General features: G+C 39.0%; 1 protein-coding gene across 1 annotated transcript; it reads right to left on the bottom strand.

The window, feature by feature from the left end:
* Positions 1–409: 409 nt before the first annotated feature.
* Positions 410–22,967, bottom strand: znf644b (zinc finger protein 644b). The gene is made up of 6 exons (XM_080877859.1): positions 22,893–22,967; positions 4,616–7,279; positions 3,458–4,024; positions 1,913–2,035; positions 1,670–1,766; positions 410–758 (listed from the first exon to the last, which is right to left on the bottom strand). The coding sequence occupies exons 2-6, from the start codon at positions 7,263–7,265 to the stop codon at positions 581–583; spliced, it is 3,615 nt and encodes a 1,204-aa protein (XP_080733985.1). The 5' UTR covers positions 7,266–7,279; positions 22,893–22,967; the 3' UTR covers positions 410–580.
* Between the last annotated feature and the right edge of the window lie 921 nt (positions 22,968–23,888).

Raw genomic sequence — 23,888 nt, 5'->3', positions numbered from 1 at the left:
AGAAGAATTCTGTCTCTGATGCAGGTACACAGAGGTGAAATTGTACAAAGCATCCACAAACTAATGACACTCTGTACTGTGCGTACAAGTAGAGCAACAGTTTCACTGAATATTATCTCTAAAAGAAAATGAAACATGAAACACATTCAAATTCTTGTCTATTTTTAAAGTGCAGTTCTCCTTCTAACTAATGCTCCTTCTAAGTTTTTGTATTATAATGAAAACCTCCTTACAAAAATCTGATTTTTGAGCAGTTGTTTTGTTGAATTAACAAGGCACTTATATAATGACAAAAACATTTTTTGGATCATACATATTGTTGCGCATAATTTATACTGCAGTCAAAAAACAGGAATCCTATTAGTCGTATTAGCTGAGGCAAAGTGTTGCATTAAAATATGCTATAATTAAGTTTTTGCAAATATACAGAAAATTTATACTATATAGTAGCCTGGATAACTAAAATACTTCTTTCCAGAAACATGCTGGTATAGATATATATAGATATATCTATATATCTAGAGGGAGAATACGAGCGAGAGAGAGAAATACATAGATCTGGAGGGATCTGGAAGTAAAACTACCCAGTTTCTGGGTCCTCGTGAGACATGCTTAGTTGTATTTTCTGATGAAGGGCTAAAACCTCTACCATCCCTCTCCCTGAGTGGGGTACGCTGGTGTGTAGAAGGTGCCTCTGTAAATGCCTGATCCAGTCCTCCTGAATGGAAAAGGGACCATGAAAAACTAGGTCGCAGAATCTGCAGAGATACACCAAAAGAAACTGTCAGTGTTTCTGGACTTCATGCATTTCTTCTAACGCCTTCTAACTAAGATGTAGTTTTATTCATTCTATACATTGTAATCAAAGATTCTCAAGTTTTCCAGTCTTTTCCATAACTATATAAAATTCATTGAGGCTTCAAAATGGCATTGTTAGAGACATGGGCACTTTAACTAATAGAAGTTACTAAACCATGGCTGTGTTTGTAACTTGACTTTTGGAGCACAAGTTCACTATCACTGTTATGCTGATGACACTCAGTCTTATCTACCTGTTACACTTGATAGTCACTATATTTTAAGAACCTCTTTGACTGGATGATCTCACGTTCCTGGACAGCAATACATTTCCTAAAGCAAAACGGACGTTATTTTATTTGCTTTCCCCCAAGCTCCACAGATATCTTAACTATTACATTCAGTCCTTTCTCCATAGATATTCAAACCGTAATTTAAGTTCCTAGAGTATTCGTTGATAGTTTCTGGACTTTTAACCCTTTGCAGCAGGTGGTAGTTCGGTTCCAAAAAAACTCCTCAGTGATTTGTTTATAGTTAGAATCTAAGTTAGATCTAGCTGAACTACCAGGTATATGCAGCAAGTTTGAGCTAAATGCATTCTCAAAGCCAAACAGCTTCTCTGAGTGGCTCCTTCTGGCCCAAAAGAGCAATGTGGTAATTACTATTAAGAAAAGTTGAGCTGTCCAGGACTTTACAAACCACTGGGTGACATCATGGTGTGCAAATATACAGTCATAAAACTGGGTGCAGACAAATTGCTTGCAACCATCAAACATGCAAATGTCAATATTCCAGCTTGTCCTTTATACATGTGCCAGTTTAAGCGTTGTTTTGTTGAAATACTGTGTATGTAGCCTTTCATTCCTTTTACCTGCAGGTCAGTGTGCACATCTCAGTATTCAGTGAAGGTAAATTATTATTTTTAAGCTCCGGCCTTTGTCTTGGTTTCTTCTTCCTAAAATCATAGTCTAGAAAAAAAAGCACCAGAATTCTTTATCTCAAGAAATACATCCGTTTATCCTTGACATGAACTTCTAAATGCACATTTTGCAACATTTTGTCTCTAAATACAGCAAATATCATCTGCTTTTCATTTTACTTCAACAGAAATTACCTTCTTCTTCAAAAATTGCAATCCTCTTCCTGTGTGCATTTGCTTGAATATGACCAGGAAGCTGGGAAACAGTGGGGAAGGTGCTATCACACTGAATATAAATCTTTTTTGAGTCACATTCCCCTGAAAAATAAAATAAATGATGTGAGTGTATTTTACATTTCCCTAATATTTAGGTTATATATTCATTTTATACAGTTTAGCCTGCGCATGATACCATATGTGACAAATCCAAGTTTACAAACATTAGAAGTTGAATATTTACGAAGAAATATAGAATATATTTGAGTTCATGCAGTAATTTTATTATCAGATAAACTGTTAGTCCCAGTGTGCGCTAAAGTCTTCTTCCACCTGGCTGCATTCTAAGCATCTTATTTGCACTCTCCTGTTTGGAAAGTGTTACTGGTAAAGTTTAACACAATCTTGTGTCTTCAGGGGGACTTTTTTCACATACAATTCACCACCTCGAGGGAGTCACAAAGGATTCCTAAACTACACACGCAGAGACACACACACAAAATCACAGATATATTCATTTTCCAGGAAAACTGGCAACAATGATGCTGTACACTAGACTGCATGTTAATGATTAATGATATCTGGCATAGTTCAGTAGATATCCCAAACGATCTTTCAAAAATTAAAGAACCTGATTTTACTTTTCAGTGTATTTGTATGTCAAAGAAAAATATCCCAAAAATGTGAGTAACACATGATTTGAGAGTCATCTTGACCTTGAGGTGAGAAGAAATGAACTCGGTGGTGCATTTACGTTAATACCCAAATGTTATTCTACAAATTGCCATTAAATCAGTCTTTAGGACAGAAGACATGGGATAAAACGTCTTTGGGAAGTACACTGCAGCTTTGTCCTCCTTAGTACCTCACTGAAAATTTGATTTGGACAGACATTAAACAAAATTGTGGATTCGTGGATGATGGGCTTGTGACACAACATCAAGAGGATTTCATGTTTTTTTAATATGAACTTCAAAAGCACTTTGGTGGCATTCTATGCAGAGAATGTGTTTTTCCCACAAATCAAATGACTGAACAATTCTCACACTGTTTAACTGTATTCTGTCGACAATAAACACGTTATCTGGGATGAGACATGGTAAATTTGTAATAAAATATGAATTAAAATCTGAGAATTAGTTGGCTTTGACGCAAGTGAAGGCAGCTCAAAAACAGGACACACTCTGAATTTAAAAGATATAAAGTTGTTGTTGATATGGATGCGGTTATGTTTTATGCAAGCCTAGCGTTTGCCTGGGTCAACATGCTATTCCTCTACTAACAATTAAATGAGAAATAAAAAGACAATTAAATAAAAAACTATTAAAACGCAACAATAAACTACACTTAATGATATAATAACTGACATACAGTAGCTTGTCTTACATATGATCTATTAAATGCATGATAATGATACCTCAACTTTTGTTTTTCTGCTTTGGCTGGTTTTGCATAACATTTAAAAATGATGTATTTTACATACAGTATGATGGCTGTCCAAATCTAGACTTAAAGATTCCATACCAGCAGACCAGTTTGGTTCCCGACTGGTCATCTCTGTTTTGGCCATATAATCGTTGGTCATCTCACAGATCACCCTGGTTGCATAGGCTTCTTGGCTCACTGCAAGCTCCACACTTTCCTGTTTGGCTTTGAGGAGTTCAACTAAAGTGCTTGATGTGGCTGTAGTGCCTCTTTCTGCTTCCCCATGTAGCTTCTTCCTTTCTGAGAAGTTATCTACCATGTGTTTACACACAAGGCTTTTCTTTATGGGATGCAGACTCCTTTTGACATGTTGGAGTTTCCCTGGGATGCTTGTCTGCATCAGAAAGAGGCCATTGCTGCAGATGAACTTCTGAGGGGCTAAAGGTTGAGAGGAGAACTGACTCTTAGTCAGAAGGTTGTTCCAATGTTCCGTTTTGTTCTGTAGCAATTCATTTAGTGCGCACAGCGGAGACTTACTGCTGCTGGTAACCTTTGTACCTATTCGTTTCAGGTGTCCCCTCACATGGTTAGAGATGCCAGTTTTGCTATCAAAACATTCCAAACACACAGGACACGTGTGTTGTCCTCGAGTTTCTGGCTTAACAGCTGTAATATAAGAACAGTGTGTCACAATTTAAGGAAAGAAAAAAGCTATTTTTAGTGTACATTTTGGAATGTGAAACTTTATAGATATAGATTTTCTATAGCTGCTTTTATATGTAAGTCATATAATAGACCCTACTGCCGATCACAGAAATACTAAATCGTAAACCCTATACCATATCCTGAAGTGCCACTTTGAAATGGTTGTGGAGCTTTGAAGAACTTTGACTTCTGTCATGGAGTAATTAACCAAAGCTTCTATAGAGAGGTGCGCAATATGCAATCCCACTGATTAAGATTATAGATGCTTGCTCCAACACATCCCTGGCTCCATTTCTTTCTCCTATCAAAAATGCAAAATGATTTTCTTACTAAATTACAAAATATGATGTTATTCATCTTTTGATAGCATTTAAGGACATACAGAACACATCTGATAGGTGGCACGCTTACACTAAAATTCTACAGTATGTGCAGGCACCTAATATTGCACAAGCTAGGCTATAATGAGCCAATCGGTGTTAGGGATATTAGTTTTGGCACACAGTCCATTCAGACTCGGTTTGTATTTATTATTTGTTAAAATAATCGTACCTTTTTTTCTCATGCCAGTAGAAATCTTTCTGCGGATTCTTGGCTGATAGTCCCACAACGCCACTTGCTCCGGTGAAACCATGTGCCGGGCATTGTAGCTCACCCCAGCTCTGTGAAGATGTCCTCGCACGTGATTGGACAGACCCACTCCGGACTCAAACGTGGCGGGACAGTAAGGACAGGGCTTATGTTTTACTGATGGTGTGGGGGACATATCAAAACTATCACTTGGAGATGTATTAGGCAATTCTGTGGAATCATCACTCACTGTCGTTTCAATGTGCTCCTCTTTGATTATGAGCTGTTCTATGTCACTGCAGTCTTCATCTCCATCATCTTCAACCTTGAGTGCGTGGGGGCTTTGGTGTTTGGCTGTAAAGCTCTGCCTCTTTTTCAAATACCTCCGAGCATATGAGTTCCTTTCATTCTCGCTGCTTTCCAAGAAGCTGCCTGTAGCTTCGCTGGTGTCATCACTGAAGTTATCATCACCCTCACAGTCTTTCTTTAACTCCCTAACTGCACACTGTTTCTTAAGCCTCTGGCTAAGCCCAGGCAATATATTACCATTCATTCTTTCAGTAGTGTTATGCAAAGGTGTAGTCATTTTTCCCATTGATGGAGAATTTTGGCTTACTTGTACTTGTAAACTCCCGTTTACGGGGTCATTTTTGCTTCCCTGACAGAACATCTGGTCCAATTTAAGCTTCCTGGCTGTAAAAGCAGCGGCTGTAGGACGGTTTGCCAGCTTTAAGCTGCCAAAAGCCCTGCGGTCATTGTTTTCAGCATCTTCTTGTACACAGGTGAGATCGGTTTCCACATCCAATTTTTCTGCTGGTTGTAAGAGTAACTTTCCATGCTTGTCGATTCTCCACAAATATGGCGACAGCATGCTTTTAGTGCAGCTGGCATTGAGTTTAAACTGATGACAATTTACAGTGTTGTCAACAGTTTTTTGAATGTGAATATCCCCCTTTTCAGTGGAACGGTCGAGTTTTTCCTTTAAAGTAGATTTAAATAGATTTGGTTTACATCGGGCCATTGTTTTATATTTGCCAACATATGGCATTTCAGAATGTTTTCCTAACACTACTTTGTCTCTCCTTGGGAAAAAACTCATTTTACACTGAAACGGAACATGTTGTGCTCCCTCTGCATGATTAGTATGACTCATTTTCCTGTTTTGAGGCTGGTGTGTGTTGAGGTGTGCAACATGTAAGTGTGCTACAAGTGTCTGCCGTGTCAAGGAAATGTAATTACACTCCTCACAAAAGTAGTAGTGCTTCAAATTATCATGTGTTTTGGTACCCTGGACAAAGACTTTTTGGCAGTTACAACCAAACGTGCACCGAGAGCACGGCACTGTGGTGGCCCCATCTTCAAATTCAGTCTTTTTGAGACCTTCAATTTCCTCCATAAGTTTTTCCAGCCTATCTTGGTGAATAATGATGTGCCTCATGAGGGAGTTGCTATCACAGAACAAAAGCCCACACTCTCCGCATATAAAGGGCTGTGAATCATTCTCACTGTTCACCTGATTATGCTTGCCTAAATGATACATCATATGTCTATGGAAATGTCTTTTTTCCTTGAAATTAACATTGCATGTTGTGCATGAAAAGAAAAGTGAATCTCGTTCAAGTTGCTCTGCCTTCAACTGTTCCACTTTTGGACTAACACAGTTTTCATCTTCAGGGTCATTTTCCTCATTACTGCCTCCCTGCGCTGTGCTATAAATATGGCTCTCAGAGTCTAAAGCTATGTTCCGAGAAAGGTCTTTGAATGGCATAACTGAATATTTAATGTCAGATTGTGTACCCAAAAATTCATCTTTGTTGCCAGTGTCAACACTTTCAACATCATTACCACTGCAGAAATGTCTGTAGCTGTTGTTAACCTTTTCAAGACAGCCTAACATGCTTTTCGTGTGTGTATTGTGCTTCTTGTCTCTTTGGGGCATCACTTTGGTCTCCAGCCTTCTGTCGTTGTGCAAAAAGCATTTTCTTGTTGAATCCCACCTGATTACTTCAGTATTATCATAATCATCCAAGGAGACTCCAGACCGTTCCATGTCCCGTGGAGATCTTGTTTTTATTGTCTGTTTTGTCAAAGGTTGGCTAATGTGCATTTGCTCTGCACTGTCACCTGACAGCGTGGAATAGGCCAGTTTAGACTCATTCTCCTCCGAGTGAGACAGTGGCGTGTTGACACCTGGCTGTGTGGCCGGTGTTTTTACGTCGGGTCCCACTGTGTTCTTCCAAGCGTCTGATTGAAGCTCACTAGGTGGTGGTAACACCTCGGGGCTCGTGTCCTTCTCCGCTTGCCACACGGCATCCAGGACACTGTTGGATAAAACAGTGCCTTTGTTCAGGACACAGTGTACCTCTGAGTTGGGGTGTGAACCAGGTCCATTAACAAGTGCTCCTGAAGGCAATGAATTGTCTTCATGGGAAACAGCAGGGACACTGCTGTATACAAATGGATTCGGCTGGGTTCCATTTAAAGGGTTTTCGTGTTCATCTGAGGACAGACCTGCAGCATTGTTCTTCGGGGAGAATGTGTGAGTCTGTAATGGCTCCCGAGTACGACCTGGGCTGTCAGACACCGATTCCACGTCTTTGTCCTCTTGCGCATTCAGCTTCAGATCAGACATAGCAGCGATACTTTCTGAAATATGAAGAAGAAAATTATTCTGCAAACTTTGAGCAAGTCAAATAAAGCGTGCAACGTTTTATACATATCTACACGTATACACAGTATAAATAGAAAAAGATAACTCTTGCACATAATATAGTAAAATTTAATTCTTTTTCTCTCATTCTCACTGACAATGTGGTGTTGTTGAAAAAATCTTTTTTTTTTTCCTTTTGGGCTATTCCCACTGCTCTGTAAAATGAGAGTGGTATTATTCTGTGCCGCATTATGATTTTCCAACACCCTCTTTCGCCACCTCTATTCACAACAAACCCTGCTGTTAGCCTTGAATACCCTGGTGAGGATGCTTAATTATGTGAGCGTACCTCTGGGATACAACCTTCCTGCTTCTCCACCTAAAGTTCTCAGTCGCCTGCTAAAATTGACCAATTTCCATGGGAACAAAGTACACCTCCAATGAGATCATATTGCGTCTTATCACTCTGTGATGGTGCCAACACAGATCCCAGCATGAGACTGTTGTTACTTGAATCCTGACAAATTGGCAGGCACACAATCTGTCTGAAATACAAACACAGACTCACACAAAGAAAACATACACTTTGGCGCATACACGTGGACAGGCATACAAATTCGTTTAAGAGTGGCTGATTTGAAAGCACAGTTACTCCATATTTATTTGGACAGTATGAAACCAAATAGCTCTGAGCTATTAAAAATAACTACAACTAAAAATGTGCATTTTGGATCTTATAACAGATTATATTTTGCTGTCCAGAGCAGATTTAGTCTGAAACATATGTTCAGTGGATTTGACATCCAGGGCTGGTCGCTCTCTACAGGAAGCTGCATTGCTAACGAAGTGGTAAATTCAGTGTTAATGAGTGGCTTCACTGTTACCACCTCAGAGGTAAAACCTTCCGAGCTCCATATTCTCCCCATCTGTTGTGGTGTTAAAGGTTCGAAAGGGGAACAGACGCTCTACATTTAAAGCGAGCTTCACTGTTACCCCCAAACGGCAGGGTGGCAAAACCATCAAAATATCTTGGTTGAAAATGTGCAAGCCTCATTAGCAGCCAACTCACACAACTCGCTTCTATATATAAAGAACAGGGGCTCAACAGAAAAGCAAATTTTAAAAATGTATTTGCTTCTATTTACTTCATTTAGTCAATGTTAAAAGGCTGACTTTGCCTTGCCTGAAGATATTTACAGGGATTATGAGCTTTAATACAGTTAAGCTGTATGCACAGATCAATCTGCTGTGAGCTTTTACTAACCCTGTCTGCTATTTTCCCCAAGACTCTCACTTTGTATTTTCAGTTTGGTAAATGAGATTTAGAAGCAATATCATGATCCCTTTTGTGTTCATCATTGTGTTCTGTTACACAATAGAAAACAATATAACACCTCTCTTTTATTGTTGAGTCTTTAACATTTTTTTTGTTCTTCCAGCACCTACAGCTTCGATCGTGCATCTCATCTCGTGAACAAAATGATGTCTAGCAAATGCAATTCTCTATATACTACAGCTAAACCTCCAAGAACTACAATAAATGCAGCATTATTGGTACTAACACTTCATATACTATATGCACCATATTCAACTATTTTTATTGCTGATTGATTAATGATTGCTATTTACAAAACTGTTGCATTGCATTCATCCAGAAACTACACATTTAGAAAATAAAAGTACTGATTTTCACTTCACTAACAGTAAAAATGACTCAAGCTAACTCAAGCTATGCGGTTAATTTGATCTCCTGAAGCACGCTCTGATATTTGGTGGGCTGGGAAGCATGCCATGTACTCACGTTGGTATAGCTTTGAGTCTGGCTCTCAACTACAGCACGTGTCATGCTCTATTCCCTTTCATCCTCCTGTCATTCTCTACTGTGAACAATCCGAATTCGTGAAAATAGCATAACATTCGACTGTAAATTACTTGTTCTAGTACACAAGGTAAGGAGTAATTTTACATGTTCTTTTAGACATGTTCCAATATTCCTGTGAGAGCAGACAGATATTCCTAGAGTCAAAAACCTGCCTCTATTATAATGACAGAGTGCAAAGGTCACACGTTGTTAGCTAAATTCTGTCATTATTTTCTCTAGATCTCATGAGCCATCTATGTTATAAGGCTGGAACTTGGAGCAGTGCGATGACGGTCTAGGTTTCCAGTCATTTCTGCTGTTTTGGACAATCATTAGAACAAAAGGTCAAGTGAAGTGTGAAAATCAAAGGCTAATAAGACAGAAAATATGGAGGAAGACATACAACGGATGAAGAAACCTGAGCTTATATCATTTCTAAAAATGGTAAATACAGGAGAGAGGCTATGTGCAAAAGTATGTTACATAATGTCTTTCACAGAGTTTATTTTACACCAGCGAAATCAAAAAGAATGTGCCTAGCTGATGACAGTAGGTGTTGGAGGTGTAGGAGAGTGCACTTATCCCGGCTGTGATGGAAAAAGCCGTGCTAAAATCAATACGAGTAATTGGGGAGTTTTATCTTTATCCTACATGTGAATGCAGCCTTTTATATACGGTTGATGTATTTGTTTATGCTGCCTAATAATATATAACACAACAGATATGGTTTAAGTAAGGGACTGTACTTTGAGATGAGACAGGTACAATACAGTGGGAAATACAGTGGGTGCAGTAATTTATTGAAATGTGCAAACAAACAGAAATATAATATACAGTTTAAGGCACAAACAGCATTTGTACAATTCTAATGAGCTTGGAAGTCAATATTTGACTACTTTTATTCTTCAGCACAGCCTGAACTCTCTCAGGCAAGCTTTCATGTTATTTCTTTTTAAAGTTGTATTCAGGAAGATCGATTCTGTGTGGTGAAAATATCAGTAAAAATATTGGTGTATTTTCCATTGTGCATTTTTGGACATTTGTTTTGGTGTTCTAACATATTTTTGCCTGAAACTACATCTAGAATTGACATTGCCATGTTATTCATCTCATGCCAGTGAAGTAAAGAATTAAATTCTGGCTATAGGTGTAGAATATTTGTTGTACCATTTTTGTGAAAGCAGACATTTATTAAATAAAATATAAAATAAAAATACTGCAACACTAAACTTTAAGTCACATGAGGACTACAAACTGATTGACCAGGAGGTTGGCACTGTAAGGCTGGAAATGTCCAAGCAAATTCATTCCTCTTGTTCAGCTGAAGACCCAGGCTGGCAGCACAGTGGAGACAACACTAAAGACCAACTGAGACCAGTCAGCCAAACCATTTCTGTTGCTGGAGCTGTCTGTATGGATCAAGAGCCAACCTTACATTCCTCTGCCATTGCCTTTGCTGGAGAAATGCCTGAACGAGGGGGGGCACAGTCCCTCAAGTACTGCACTACACAACTTCCTCAGTTAATAGGATCTATTGATTTATTTGACACAATGTGAATTTATGAAGCTGCCTCTTTAGTGTGAGAGTATCAAAGCGTGGCTCAAAACAAACAGACGGAGATTCAGCTTGACAATCCAGTAATCCCAAGGTGAGCAAGTTCTCAACGAAGGTGCCACAGTGGGGGAAAAAAAGGGAGAAACAAACACATCGTAAAGTTTTTCTTCTGCTATCTTGGCCCTGCAGTTACCCACAGTACCACACACCAGAAAGGCAGGATGAAATTAGCAATGCACTGCCAAATCTCACTTCTCAAGCAGACTAACTGGCTTCTTGCACACAAAAAAAAGGAATGTGACACTACAAAACACAATTGCACATTCATAAAACACCATAAATTTCTTAAATTTGCACAAGAGAAAATAAAGAGCAAGTGGCTTCACACAGCCTCTTTGTCAGGATTACATAGTATTCTTTTATCCTCCTGAATTCTTGTCACCCAAAGGTCATTTCCATAATAATGGTCTCCATCCTCCCTAATGGGATTTCGCCTGTGATTATGTATGCCAGCGTCTTGTGCAGACACTATCAGCTCTGTCATCCTGAATTGCACAAATGTAATTACACAAAGCCTTTGATAACTAAACAATGTAATTTACTGCTTGAGTGAAAATATATATTGGAGTTATACGACTCAAATTATAAACTAAAGGAAAACATGTTATACGAGTACCACAGAAGGTATGTTCCAAAGAATATCACGTTCTTTATAGTATGAACACATTAAATGGTAATGCATGCTTTGAAAACAAGAATAAAAGCTCACAGGTAAGTATTACAGCAAGACGTCACTCAAAGGAATGAGTTTTATTCTTTTCAAGGCGTTAGATGGGACTCTAACATCTATGAACTAAAGATGAGGCTTGTCTCTTAGTCCCGCAAAGTATAAACAAAAAAAACTGTTAGCATATATGGGATACATCCAGTCTTGGAACACAACTTCACTATGAAGAGTTGATAAAAAATAAGGATTATGGTTTTTAAGATCTAAAAACAACATTTTAGTTAAGCGGCAGCCATCTACAGTGACTATGGCTCTTTAGCCTGCCTGTGTTCAGTATTTGACAGAAGACAGCAGCCTGTTACGTCAACCAATAAGCAGCCAGACAGATGGGCACGTAAGCTGTGGTTGTGCCTAAATAAGTAATCACTGGTCCCCACTGTTTTTCCTTTTTATTTTCAAATTAATTTAAAATAAAAGTTTGGTTTACTAAACTTAAATCGATTATTTTATTGCATCCTCTCTAGTCAGTACAGCACTATGATGACATAATGACACTATAAAAATGAACAATTAATTGGTAGGATTTATTAACTGTATCTGACTTTTAAAGCCAGACCCGAAGACAAGACTTGAAAACAATGTCTTCCCCTCTACATGCACAATTTTATATTCTCAGCCCATGTAAGTTTCAGTGTAATAAGACAAAACCTTCTGAGTGCACTGTGCACCAACTAAAACTCTAACTGGCTCCCAGTATTTCCAGTTTAGACTAATATGTTCACGTTTTATTGAAAGTCTAGAGCATCCTTGATGTCTTCCCAGCAGATTCAATTTAGTGCCAACCTTTATGTTTGTAATTGTGATTGTACTTACAGCTAGATCATGTGACATGTGATGTGGCCATATATGATAATGACAAAAGTTAACATGTAGCTTAGCATAAGGGCTAGAAGCATGACTGCTAGCCTAGCTCTAGCCTTTTAATAATATCGATCAGCAGGTTTACAGCTCACTAATACACATCATAAATCTAATTTGTTTAATGCTCAGAAAAGTTCACTGTAAAAGCAACATCAGGTGTAATTTCTTACAGTTTTTTAGCAATGTTTACTTTGTGCTATGCTAACCTTTTCAACTAGCCGGCAGGAACTCTATGCTTAGCAAACGGAAATGCATCACTCTTCTTGTGTAAATTATTGTAATTAAATAGAATGAAATAAATTTGTGGGAGGCCTAAACAAAGAAATAATAAGTGGAGAATTTAAAGTTTTCATTTTGAGACAATGGGACTCAAAGAAAAGAAACCGAGAGTCTGTCTGAAAAAAATATGAACAACAGAAGGCAGAAAACCCTCTTGAACCTGTCCACAACAAACTTCTCCTCGGCCCCCTCTCCTGAAAAACGGGAATGAGTGAAATGGTTGTGATGGTAGATTTACTGATGAAGAAAGGTGAAGCGAGAACATTCGGAGTGATAAAAGGGGACAGGGAGCGAGTGACAGTTGGGTTAAGACAGAAGTCATGTTCAATAGCAGGTAGAAACATCAAACAGTGAGTTCACAGGAAACCCATGCAACCTTGTCTTGAAGGAGGATTTTCTGTTGTGTGGAGTAGATTATATCTGTTCAAGCTGCTGACACGGCCTCATTTGGTGCCCGTAGTGTTGGAGAGGGATTAAACGATATAAACTTTAAAGCTTTAAACAATACCTTTCAAAATTAAATGGATTAAGGGAGGGATGTCTGATGGGGATTTCCCAAGGCTTTGTTAGTTTTAAACTCCACTCCTTTTAAAAGGGGGGGAAAAAAACACAGCGCTTAGAAATTTCTCAGGCATGTGACTTTTTTAATGAGGCTCCTCTCACGTTGAAGAGGGCAGTGGGCACAGGAGGGCTGCCAAGCAGATGGCTCTCATAAACATCATATCTGCTCTGTTTAGATACATGACTTCTCATCTCCCAACACTGAGAGGAAAACAAACCCGACCATCACCGCAAGCACAACCCACTTGCCTGCTTTTGGCAAGCTGTGCTGGCGCATTGAAATGGCACATTTCCATTTCCTGCATTTCTCCTTCATAACAATATGCATGAGCTGCACAATTGATATACATAACCTCTAATCTGTTATAAGTATGCAGAGAAGATGCAGCGATGGCGGTGGTGTGTATTTTTATTTAGTGGCAGTTAGGATGTTGGCTTTTATTAAATGTTATTATTACCATATGACTGAAAGTATATAAATACTAAGCAAGACAGAAGATGTTGCTATGATTAGGCCGATGCGTTCCACTCTGGCTGAGACGAGAAAAAAACATGAAATATACATATATATCAAACTTTGTTGCTGCTGCTTCACTGTAGACATGTGACCATCCAGATGAAAGCGAGTCAGTGTCAAACTGCTCTCCCAATTGAGGACGGGCTCCACATTGCCGAGCAGACATCAGTGAGCTTAAATTCAGAGGCATGTCAAGCATCGCAGGTATTAGGACGAAATCTCTCATTATCTTTCTTTAACACATAATATGAGCGTTCCATGGCAGAAACTGAGGGGGTGAGTGGGTGGGGCAGGTAGCAGGGGCTCAGCACTCATTAATGGCAGCCAAAGTGATCCCTCAGTAGTCACCTTGAATTCTATTATTAGACCAAGACTCCAAACAGAAACTGGATCAAGTGCGTCGTGCAGCCTTTGATTGGTTGTAGAGTCCTAGAAGCGGCTAAGATAAGTGCCACTGTGATCACGTGAGGTCAAAGAGATGACACGAGCTGCAAAGAAGCCAAAACTGTGCCTGTCGAAAAGTCGCAAGAAATTCAGAAGCCCACAGAAGCCTGTTTATCTAACTATCAGGGAAAGTGGACAGCTAGAGCACAGTAGCCTTGACAGCAGAGGGAATCCCTTGTCATTTCTCAAGGTCCACACACACACATACACAGACACACACGCACAGATGCGTGTAAGATGATTATTCAGTACTGCTTGTCAATTGTACCTTTTCAACTCGGATCAATGAGTCGTCTTGCACCGAGACCCTATATCAACGCCGGTCATTAACATGTGAGTGCCACTCTATCAGCCCCAGCTCCAAATAAATCAAAGGGTCGACCACAGAAGAAAAGAGGCTAATATTTCCTCAATAACCCCAGAGAGACACCATGGAGAGATGCAAATTGCCTCCCAGGAGACCCCGGGGGATGTGAAGGAGAAACTCGCTGGGAGGCAACAGGAAGCTAATGAGTATAATAGTAAATGTATACATGGAGAGGGAGAAAACCCTCTCTATTCATACCAATTAATACAATCTTATCAATGGAAGTGTACTGTAGGAGGAGGGCCCGTGTCTAACCCCTTGCCCTCCTCCCCGCTCGCACCTCACAAGCATCTGTATTATTCAACACAGGCCAAGCTACGGTCATTAGCCCTGTGGGAGGCTGGGCCAGGCCTGGGGAGTTAAAGAGATTTTAAAAACCACTCACTCCTCACATCAAAACAAATCGGACCAAATCAAAGGGGCTCAAAAATGTCCTTTCTTTGAGGGGCGAGGGAGGTAACAGCCATTGTTGTGAAAGGCGGCTTTCTGCGACATCAGTGTTAAAAAAAATTGCAGAAAAATACAAGCTAGCTAAAAGTGTCTTCATCAATCATGCTGCTTTTGTGAAAAACGATTACACGTTATTATAATGTCATGATATCAGATAAGAAGTTTAAATCTTAATTGTGTTAAATATCTTTGCATAATAACTCGAAAATTATGACATTCATGTATTTAATCAGTTTAATGGTGCTTAATAACTGTGACTTTGGAGCTTTCATAATTTTCTATATCATTAGCAGATTTTTTCTGTGCGTTGTTAGAAAGGTGGCGTTTTACTGTAGCTGCTGACACCATACTAAAAATAAATAGATTAAAGATAAAAACTGGAGTAAGGTCACTTTTAGAGGTTGGTTATAGTTTTCTCTGAATCTGGTATAAAACTCAAAAATCAATACTATATACATGTTTAGGTCTACTTGAGTTATTACCAAAACCACTCTAACAACATCACCATTGCACCTGCAGCTACTGAAACTTGCTGAAAACATAAAAAAAACAAGCATAAACTAATATACAACATTTTACTTCTGTCAAATATTGATTGTGATGCTACAATGTTAAAGCTTCTAATGACAACCTGAGGAGTTGCTATGCTTATTTCAGTATTTCTGCTACAAACACTGAAACAGAACATTTCTCCACTGCACTGCTACTGGTCAAAGATTCCACATGAAATTGTCCAGTAAAGTCGTATAGCCTTACCAATAAAGATTTTGGGAGTGAGCTGTAGTTTAAAGATGCTGCTGAACAACATAAAAGGGCAAATAAATGCTTCAAAAGCTCTAGAAGAAGCAGGCCTGCCACTATCTTTTATTTTGAAGGTCATTTAAAAGGCTGGATAATATACCTGGCAACAGCTGATTGGAGGAGGATTTGCCTCCTAGAGATCGCCGAGGAGACTGAAATGAAGGTTAATCACTATATAACTTCCTACATGTATTATCCTACACTCCAGATTTCATTGAGCATGTCTGTAAAAGCCCTCCGTCAGCATAATTGCACCTAACCTGTGCCCCGCATGCTCAAATCTGTAAAATATCACATCCAACTCAGAGAATAAATGGGAAATTAATGAGGGAAGTGCTGAGCTCAACCTCAGATAGGTATCACAGAAAGGGTTAGCTGCCTCGCAGCTCATGTACAATGGAAGCTCGCTAATCCCAACCCTCAAAGATAGAGGTTGTTTGGACTTGTGAAATGTTCAGAGGGATAAATGCAAGACCATACTGATTTGACATTTTTGCAGACTTGTATGCATTGGATCAAACTTGGAATATAAGCGATAAGTATATTTTAGGTTGTGGTAGTTCGGATGTAGTCATGCAAATATACTAAAACCAACCTACTAAGACAGAATGATTGTGCACTTAATGATCTGTGCTGATTTAATTTCTGTACATGTTCTTACATGTAAGTCATAACTGTATATAATTAGAATTTTATAAGGATTTTCCTTTAGGTTATTTATCTTAAGGTTTCATACAAAAAAAAGAAAAAAAACATGTACCAACATCAACTCGTTATAGTTTTCCTATTTATATTAATCACTGACTACATAGACCCCCGTTAACTGATGATGCTCTTCAGTGTCTCATTTCTTAGAGTGAGGGCTGAGAGTATCAGTAATCATATTCTGCCCCTTAGTGGAGGAAATGGTCCACAGCCCGAGTGAAACAGGATAAGAGAGGGCTTGATCTGCAAAGGCTGAACAGCAGACTGGATTGTGGACAGCTCAGTGCTTCAATCAGCCTTTGATGGACTGCAATAATCTCACCTGCCAGTGAATTAAGATTCAAGTAGCTCAAGTCCTTCTCTTCTTTAAAAGAAATTCCTCTCCAAGAAGAAGTCACTCCCATGACTATTTAAAAGGGGGGTACCACTCAATTTATATGTAAATTTAGATTTAGGAAGACCAAAAGTATTACAAACTTGAAGCTAAAAAAGAAAGTAAATTAGTAGTTTGGAAGTTGTCAACATTAACTGTGTTCAAAAGCGACTTATTTGAGGCATTTTATATAATCCGAACGTATCACGTGTCAAAGAATCAGAATGCGAGCATGCACCTTTAACCCCAGGTATTCATCTACAATACATTTCTAAGAATCCTTCACAGTAGAGCTGCCGTCACAAATCAAGGAAATGAAAAGCTCTCACATTATCTTCATGCTGTTTGCAGCAGAAGTGGCAGCAGTGAATGAAGCAGGACAAAGACAAACAAAAAACAAGAGTTTAAATTGCAGAAACAAATGCAAAACCACAGAAAAAATAAAATCGATTTGTTACAAATCCTACTCTCGGTTACTGACATTTCACTAATACAAACAGAGAAGAAGCACATAGCATCCAGCAGTCAGCTGAGTATTTACTGACGGTACGATGCCAGTGTCATGGCAATTCCAACATCAGAAATCACAAAAGTCACTTATATTTTAAGGAAATTAAACAAAGACTCGGGGATTGTAAACACTAACTGTGTGTCAGTGATTCTGTTTCACACTGGAAAATAATCAACAGCCAGCTTGTCACTCCCCGCAACCTGCCAAGAGTAGGAGTGGAAGCACTGACACATGTAACTGACATCTCAGATTTAATTTGACTGGTAATCACACCCAGCTATAGTTTCAGAGCATTTCACACATCTGAGCTACAGTTTCAGGTGTTAAGCTGGTAAGGAGACACGCGACTGTGCCTCTGCATGATAACACCTTCTCAGAGAGGGTCACATTTTAGGTTTATGCTCTGAGATTATGATTAGAATAATGATAGCAGAAGAAAGTTAGACACACACACACTTTGTTGCTTTACAATTAAAACACAATCAACACACATTTTAAGCTCGCCTTTACTGCTCAAATACATTTATTTCAGTTCAGCGGCTCTTTGAAACGAATTATGGACATGTATGCTTCACTGCATGTCACCTTGTTGTGATTCTTGTCTGAATACTAAACCATGAATGGATCATTATGACTTCTAAAGAGAGACAATATCCTATTAATGCTCCTGTCTTTTGTCATATGGAAAAAAGCTTGATATGGATAATCATGCAGTAAATAAAACAAAAGAACAAATCAGAACGCCCTAACTTATCAGTGTATGTTGAAGCAATAATTACTCCACACTGTTCTCATAAAACACCTCTAACAGAGCCAAAAGCAGGTAAATGTTCAGAATCTTTAGAATTATTATGCTGACAAGCTGCACACTAAACGGATCACATGAGGGGAGAAGCCTTGGTAAGATTTTGTGAGTCCATCTGACACACACTGCCGGAGGGGATATGTCTCCATTCTCAGCAGCTTTCTTATTGTTTTGGAGCCGTTAAAATCTTCACTGTTTGTGCGAACTTAAGCAATAATAATTTTCAAGTTAACCAACTTTATTTCTGTAAGAATTTTTTTGCCTTTGGTGTTTCAGCTCTTTTGCCTGTTTTACTTGCTATGATCGAGTATTACTGGAAAAATGCAATAGCCAAGCAACCAAAAATGATTAAGGCTGCAAATGTCACTGGGCCAACTTGACCACACTCGGTCATCAGTAAATGCAATCCACACAGATGTAAGGAAAAAAAATGACCACGCAGAATGAAATATCATCTAATTCCATCTCTTTCTGCTAACACACACTGTACAAGCAGCACTTTTCTTAACCTGGGATCCACCAATAAGACCAGGTTAGCTAACTTATTTATTTATATTAAAATCAAATCACTGGGAGAGTAATGAGAACGCAAGCGTAAAAATTTATTCTTGCAATTTAACTGAGTGAAGTGGTCTGATCACCTCACTTTGTCATAAACTGACATTGCATATTTGATGAATATCACAGGAGCCTTTTTGTTTGAAATAATCCTGCAGATTGTGAGAAACAAGCTGTTTCTAGTGATGGGTCGTTCGCGAACGAAATGGCTCTTAGAGCCGACTCTTTGACGTGAACGACGAGAGCCGGCTCCTTATCACGAGCCGTCACGTGTTTTTTTTTTTTTTTTTCTTTCTCTCACCCTCTCTCGCACTTTTTTTCCGCTTCACTCTGCACGCGAGCCTTGTGCTTTACGCTGGGCAGAGGGGGGAGGGGCGGTAGTTACACTCAGTAGCACAGGAACAGAGCCAGAGAGAGAAAGAGAGCCAGGGACAACAACGTCACATTAGAAAGATATAGTAATCATCCACAACTATTTTCAGTTGCAGATGATAAAGGATTCAGAAAGTTTATTCATGCAGGCCCATATGACAGAGAATATGCATGTTCTTTTTGTTTTCATATTATAATTTATATTTAATTGTGTTGTGTTTTGCAGTGTTTTGTGTTGTTTTCACTTTAAATTTGTAAAAGGAAACAGCTGAAAATTTAAATAGTTTAAAGTTGAAACGTGAATAGTTGATTTTTGTATTATATGATTTATTTATTACATTTTATGTGGCATGAATAAATAAAAATATATTTACAGTGGTCCCTAGAGACAAAGCACATACAAACTTCAAATCACGTACGAACTCTGAAGCATGTACAAACTCCAAAACACGTAAAAACACGTACAAACTCCGAAGCACGTACAAACTCCGAAGCACGTAAAAACTCAGAAGCACATAAAAACTCAAAACACTTACAAAAGACAACAGAAGTGCTCCAGGATGCTGGGCGCAGTGTTGAGCTTTTGTTATCTTGTGGCTACACAAGCCAGCAAGTACCAACGACCGGATTTGGTGTGTGATAGTAACAGGTAGATGAGGTTTTTTTTTAATTATTTGAATATATTTGAGTGCCTGTGTATAAATACACAAACAACACACACATGCTTTCAATTGTGTAATTTAAGTGATCTAGTAGCTCTGCTTTGGAAGTTCAGTTCATGCTAGAAATGTGTTTTGGAGTTTGTACGTGTTTTGTCTCTAGGGGCCACCGCATATATTTATATATAAACATATATAAATAAAACCACTTTTTTACGTAGTAATTCCTTTTGTGCATAATTTTATATTATTGTGAATAATAAATTAATTAAAGCAACAAAACAACCTGAAGAGCTGGTTCGGAGCCAAAAGAGCCGGCTCTTTTTAGTGAGCCGAGCCGAAAGAGCCGGATCTCTAAAAAGAGCCGGAAATCCCATCACTAGCTGTTTCAGCTTCCTCTCATTGAACCACCTTTTTCTGATTGGCTCTCTCTCCCAAACAAAAAGATTTAAAAAGCAGGTGGGTGGAGCTTCTGTTTGGCTAAAGCCCTACCCATGTTCCATATTAGGGTTGTCTGCCCTTTTAGACTATAAAAAATAGTCTATGAAACTTGTTTTATGAAATATATTAAAGAAGCTAATTATTATTTTCTGAAGCTAAAAAGTATTGTCAGCATATTTTAGAGCTGATTTTCTTGTTGACAAACAGATCACGTGTCATTTTATGTGACTCTCAAAACAGAGCATCAGTTTAAAATCAGATTCGTAATCCTCATTATAAAAATGTGACAAGGCATGACTATCGAGGTAATACATCAATAGTAAGTAAAAAATCAAGTATTTGTTTTAACCTGTTAAAGAGGGTTTTGACTCTCTGGGGCCCCAACAGAAAATGATAGAGCAATATTTACAATATCAAGCACAAATCAAGTTCATTATTTACTGGTTTCGGAAAATTTGTAGGCAAGAAAAAAAACATAATTTTTACACTAATCAGTGATGAAAATAATTAGTCACAACCCCGATATATTGTCAAGGCATGGCTGTATAGCTTTGGTATAATTCGCTAGACTTCCTTGCGGGTAGAAATCACACTTAAGCATCACCACAGTTATCAGGAACAGGCGATATCCACGCATTCCCTCATTATTTTTAAATTGAACACAAAAATGGTAGAGCAGATCAGCTACTGATTGGAAGGTCGGTGGTTCGATCCTTGGCTTCCCCAGTCTACATGTCAAATATCCTTGGGCAAGATACTAACCCCAAGCTGCCCTTCATCGGAGTGTGAATGCATGTGAATGTAGATTACTTTGCACTTGTGTTTAGAAGTGCTTGTATGAATGGGTGAATGAGGCATGTTGTATAGAGTGCTTTGAGTACTCCGGGAGAGTAGAAAAGTGCTATATAAGAATCAGTCCTTTCACCATTTACCAAAAATCAGGAAAAGCTTTGTCAAAGAGGATTAAAATTTAAGAAATATGTCAACTGGAGCTAAAATGTCTTTAGTCAGTTAAGCAGTTACTAGTTTAACAAAATGTTTTGCACCACATTACATAAAATATTGGACAAAAATGCTAAAAAAAAAATTATTTTGTCTCAAGCTTTAAATGTAATGATTTCCTGCTTTTCACTGTTTTATGCAGTAGTTGAGCATTTGCACTGCTGAGTGGCTAAAACAAGCCCTCACTGACGTCATCTTGGACTCTGAAAAACTGGGTTGGACATTTTCACCATTTTATGTGGTTTAGAATAATGAAACAATATCTGGTTTCAGGCCCAGTGGAAACTGAACTGGGCTTGAAATGTTCACCACCAAGAGAAACACTACAGTGGTCCAGTCAATGTGGTTCTATGAAAACCTCCCGTCTGATAAATTCCTGCAAATTCTTGGTCGGAGCATCTGATTACTAAAATATCTCATCTCTGCAGCTGTTCCTCAGCTGAGTTGCTAATTCAGGCCAGTGTACTCCCATTTAAGAAGTCCCACGTGTCTTCATTTATAGCTGTGTAAGCAGCCAGCCAGGCCAACAGAGAACACGTAACTGTTTGCTATGCTGTGCATTCAGGGACTTCAGGCATCTTGGTTAAAATATTTGACCTTGTAAAGTGACATATAATCAATTCGTGGATAACATGCCTCAACCATCTGATTTATTTAGTCGAGCAGTTGACTCCTTTACTCTCTGCGGTATACTAATGCGGTAAAACCAACACTAGGCTGTTAAGCTGCAGCTGCCTTCTTTCTATAGCTGTTTAAGCTCCTCCTTAGACACCTGCAGGGAGTGATGGACTCACTTATGTAGGTCTACACTTTGATTTGACTAAACCTCCAGCATAAAGGTGATAACAGGAATGTGATGCACACTCACAGCAAAAAATTGTAAAACCCTAAAATCACAGGAAACACTCATTATAAATATAAATCTGAGCTCATAACTAAACAAAATTATAATAAAGCAATGTTTCTCCAAACGCCACATGAGGCGCCCTCTTGATAAGTTCATTGTTGCTTTTCAGGAAAGAGTTTTCTTACTGTATGCTCATCTTGACTGGGTGTTGTGGGTTAACTGATTAACAGAACTTCCTCACCTCTCACCCAGTGACAGCTAGTACAGGCTTCTGCTACAGGATGCTGTATCGTTCCCAGTACACTACATGCGTTTAGTTCATAGCCACTGCTATGACTCAAGGTCAAATGCAACCTCACTCATGCATCCATTCCCTTAACGAATGCTTCTCCAGTAGGCTAGTGTTTTTCCACTGTATTGCCAGCTCAGCCACTAAAAGCCCAACTTAGGGTCTAAACCCTGCATGCTCTTTGAATTAAATTCTATTTTAGCCACTGGCAATTCTGGCAGCTTAAAACTTTCTTAGTGTCCTGCATCACTCAGTTTGATATGTCTTGTTCTTTTCAGCAAAAAGCTCCCTAGCTAAGAGCCGTGACTTTACTTTGACTGGCTATGCGACAGCGAGCTTGCTGCTCTTCCCACAGACGGAGAAACTCCAGCAGCGATATCTTGGACAAAGAGTGAGTGTCGCAATAGTGAAGCAACTTAAGTTAAGGTAAGACTACAAAGCTGCCGCCTGTTATCACTCACTGCGGTGTTTTGCCTTCACAGCGACCTACGACATAAGTGACACATCACCGACTAATGACCGCACCTGCTACGACGTATCCCTGCGCGCATCTGTAACACCTACCTCAGGACGAGCGCTCATGTCTTCAAGTTTGTCACTGCGCCTGACACCGTCTTCTCTCCCTCTATTAGACTGTCGCCATTTTGCTGTAAAAGCACGCAGGTTGCACTCTGGACTGCAGGAGAGGGGTGTTCACGGTAGGAGGTAGAGAAACGAGCGTCATCCGAACCGCACACCTACACCTTGTGTCCACCTTAGTCCAAAGAAAACGGCGCATTTGCACTGTTAGATTATCAAACGTCCTCGAATTTGACATTGTAACAATTAGTGAATGGCATAAATGACCTTGACCTGATTATGAATATTTTTGAGCTTACCTGCTCTTACAGAAACACGCACTTTATAATAATAATAATAGTAATAAGCTCAAAACGTTTTAGTCGCATTAGATTAGATTTTGCATTACATTTTTAATCGAGATGCACGTATCCTTTGATACACTGTGCTTCCCCAAGCTGAAATAAAAACTTGAAGTGCAAGCAGGACAGAAGGGGTTAAATGTCTCATAGTGTATGTGACCTTGAACTGCATTTGAAAATGCATCCAATGAATGAGTGAATATGGTGGAGGAAAAATGCTTCTGTTGTATATTTAATGTCCAATTGGTCTTGTACAAGTAAAGCAGTGAGCTTTAACCCTCATTTAAATTGTAGCATAATGATGCAGAATGCATTATTAATACCGTCTCATGTTTTCTCAAGTGTTATTTCCATGTTTCCACTGGAAAACCACGAAGCTTATCAAACTTCATGAGTCAGGGGGAAGAAAAGCGTGTCATCACGTGCTTCAGAGAAGTGTGGTGGTATTTATTAACATTTTTGTTAATGTTGCCTTACTCCACATGGTTCCTTTTAGACAATCCGGGACAGGGCGTGTGATTAACGAACCTCAGACGCTGAAGAAGATCTCTGGATGGCGTGCAGAAGATTTTAGCAAACATATCCAAAAGACTGGTGCAATCTTACTGCATAAATTTCACTTAACTTAACTCTAGAGTCT

Source organism: Rhamphochromis sp. 'chilingali' (genome assembly GCF_963969265.1).
Source record: "Rhamphochromis sp. 'chilingali' genome assembly, chromosome: 3".
NCBI lineage: Eukaryota > Metazoa > Chordata > Actinopteri > Cichliformes > Cichlidae > Rhamphochromis > Rhamphochromis sp. 'chilingali'.
The sequence above is the reverse complement of the archived record's forward strand: the minus strand, read 5'-3'. Positions and strand labels throughout refer to the sequence as shown.

Bases quoted from the DNA above. Each gene is read 5' to 3' on its own strand.
- znf644b (XM_080877859.1), bottom strand. From the start codon at position 7,265: ATGTCTGATCTGAAGCTGAATGCGCAAGAGGACAAAGACGTGGAATCG. The intron at 4,025-4,615 runs GTACGATTATTT...CTTATATTACAG, and splicing joins TACTGGCATGAGAAAAAAAG to CTGTTAAGCCAGAAACTCGA. The intron at 1,767-1,912 runs GTAATTTCTGTT...TTTTTTTTCTAG, and splicing joins TGCAATTTTTGAAGAAGAAG to ACTATGATTTTAGGAAGAAG.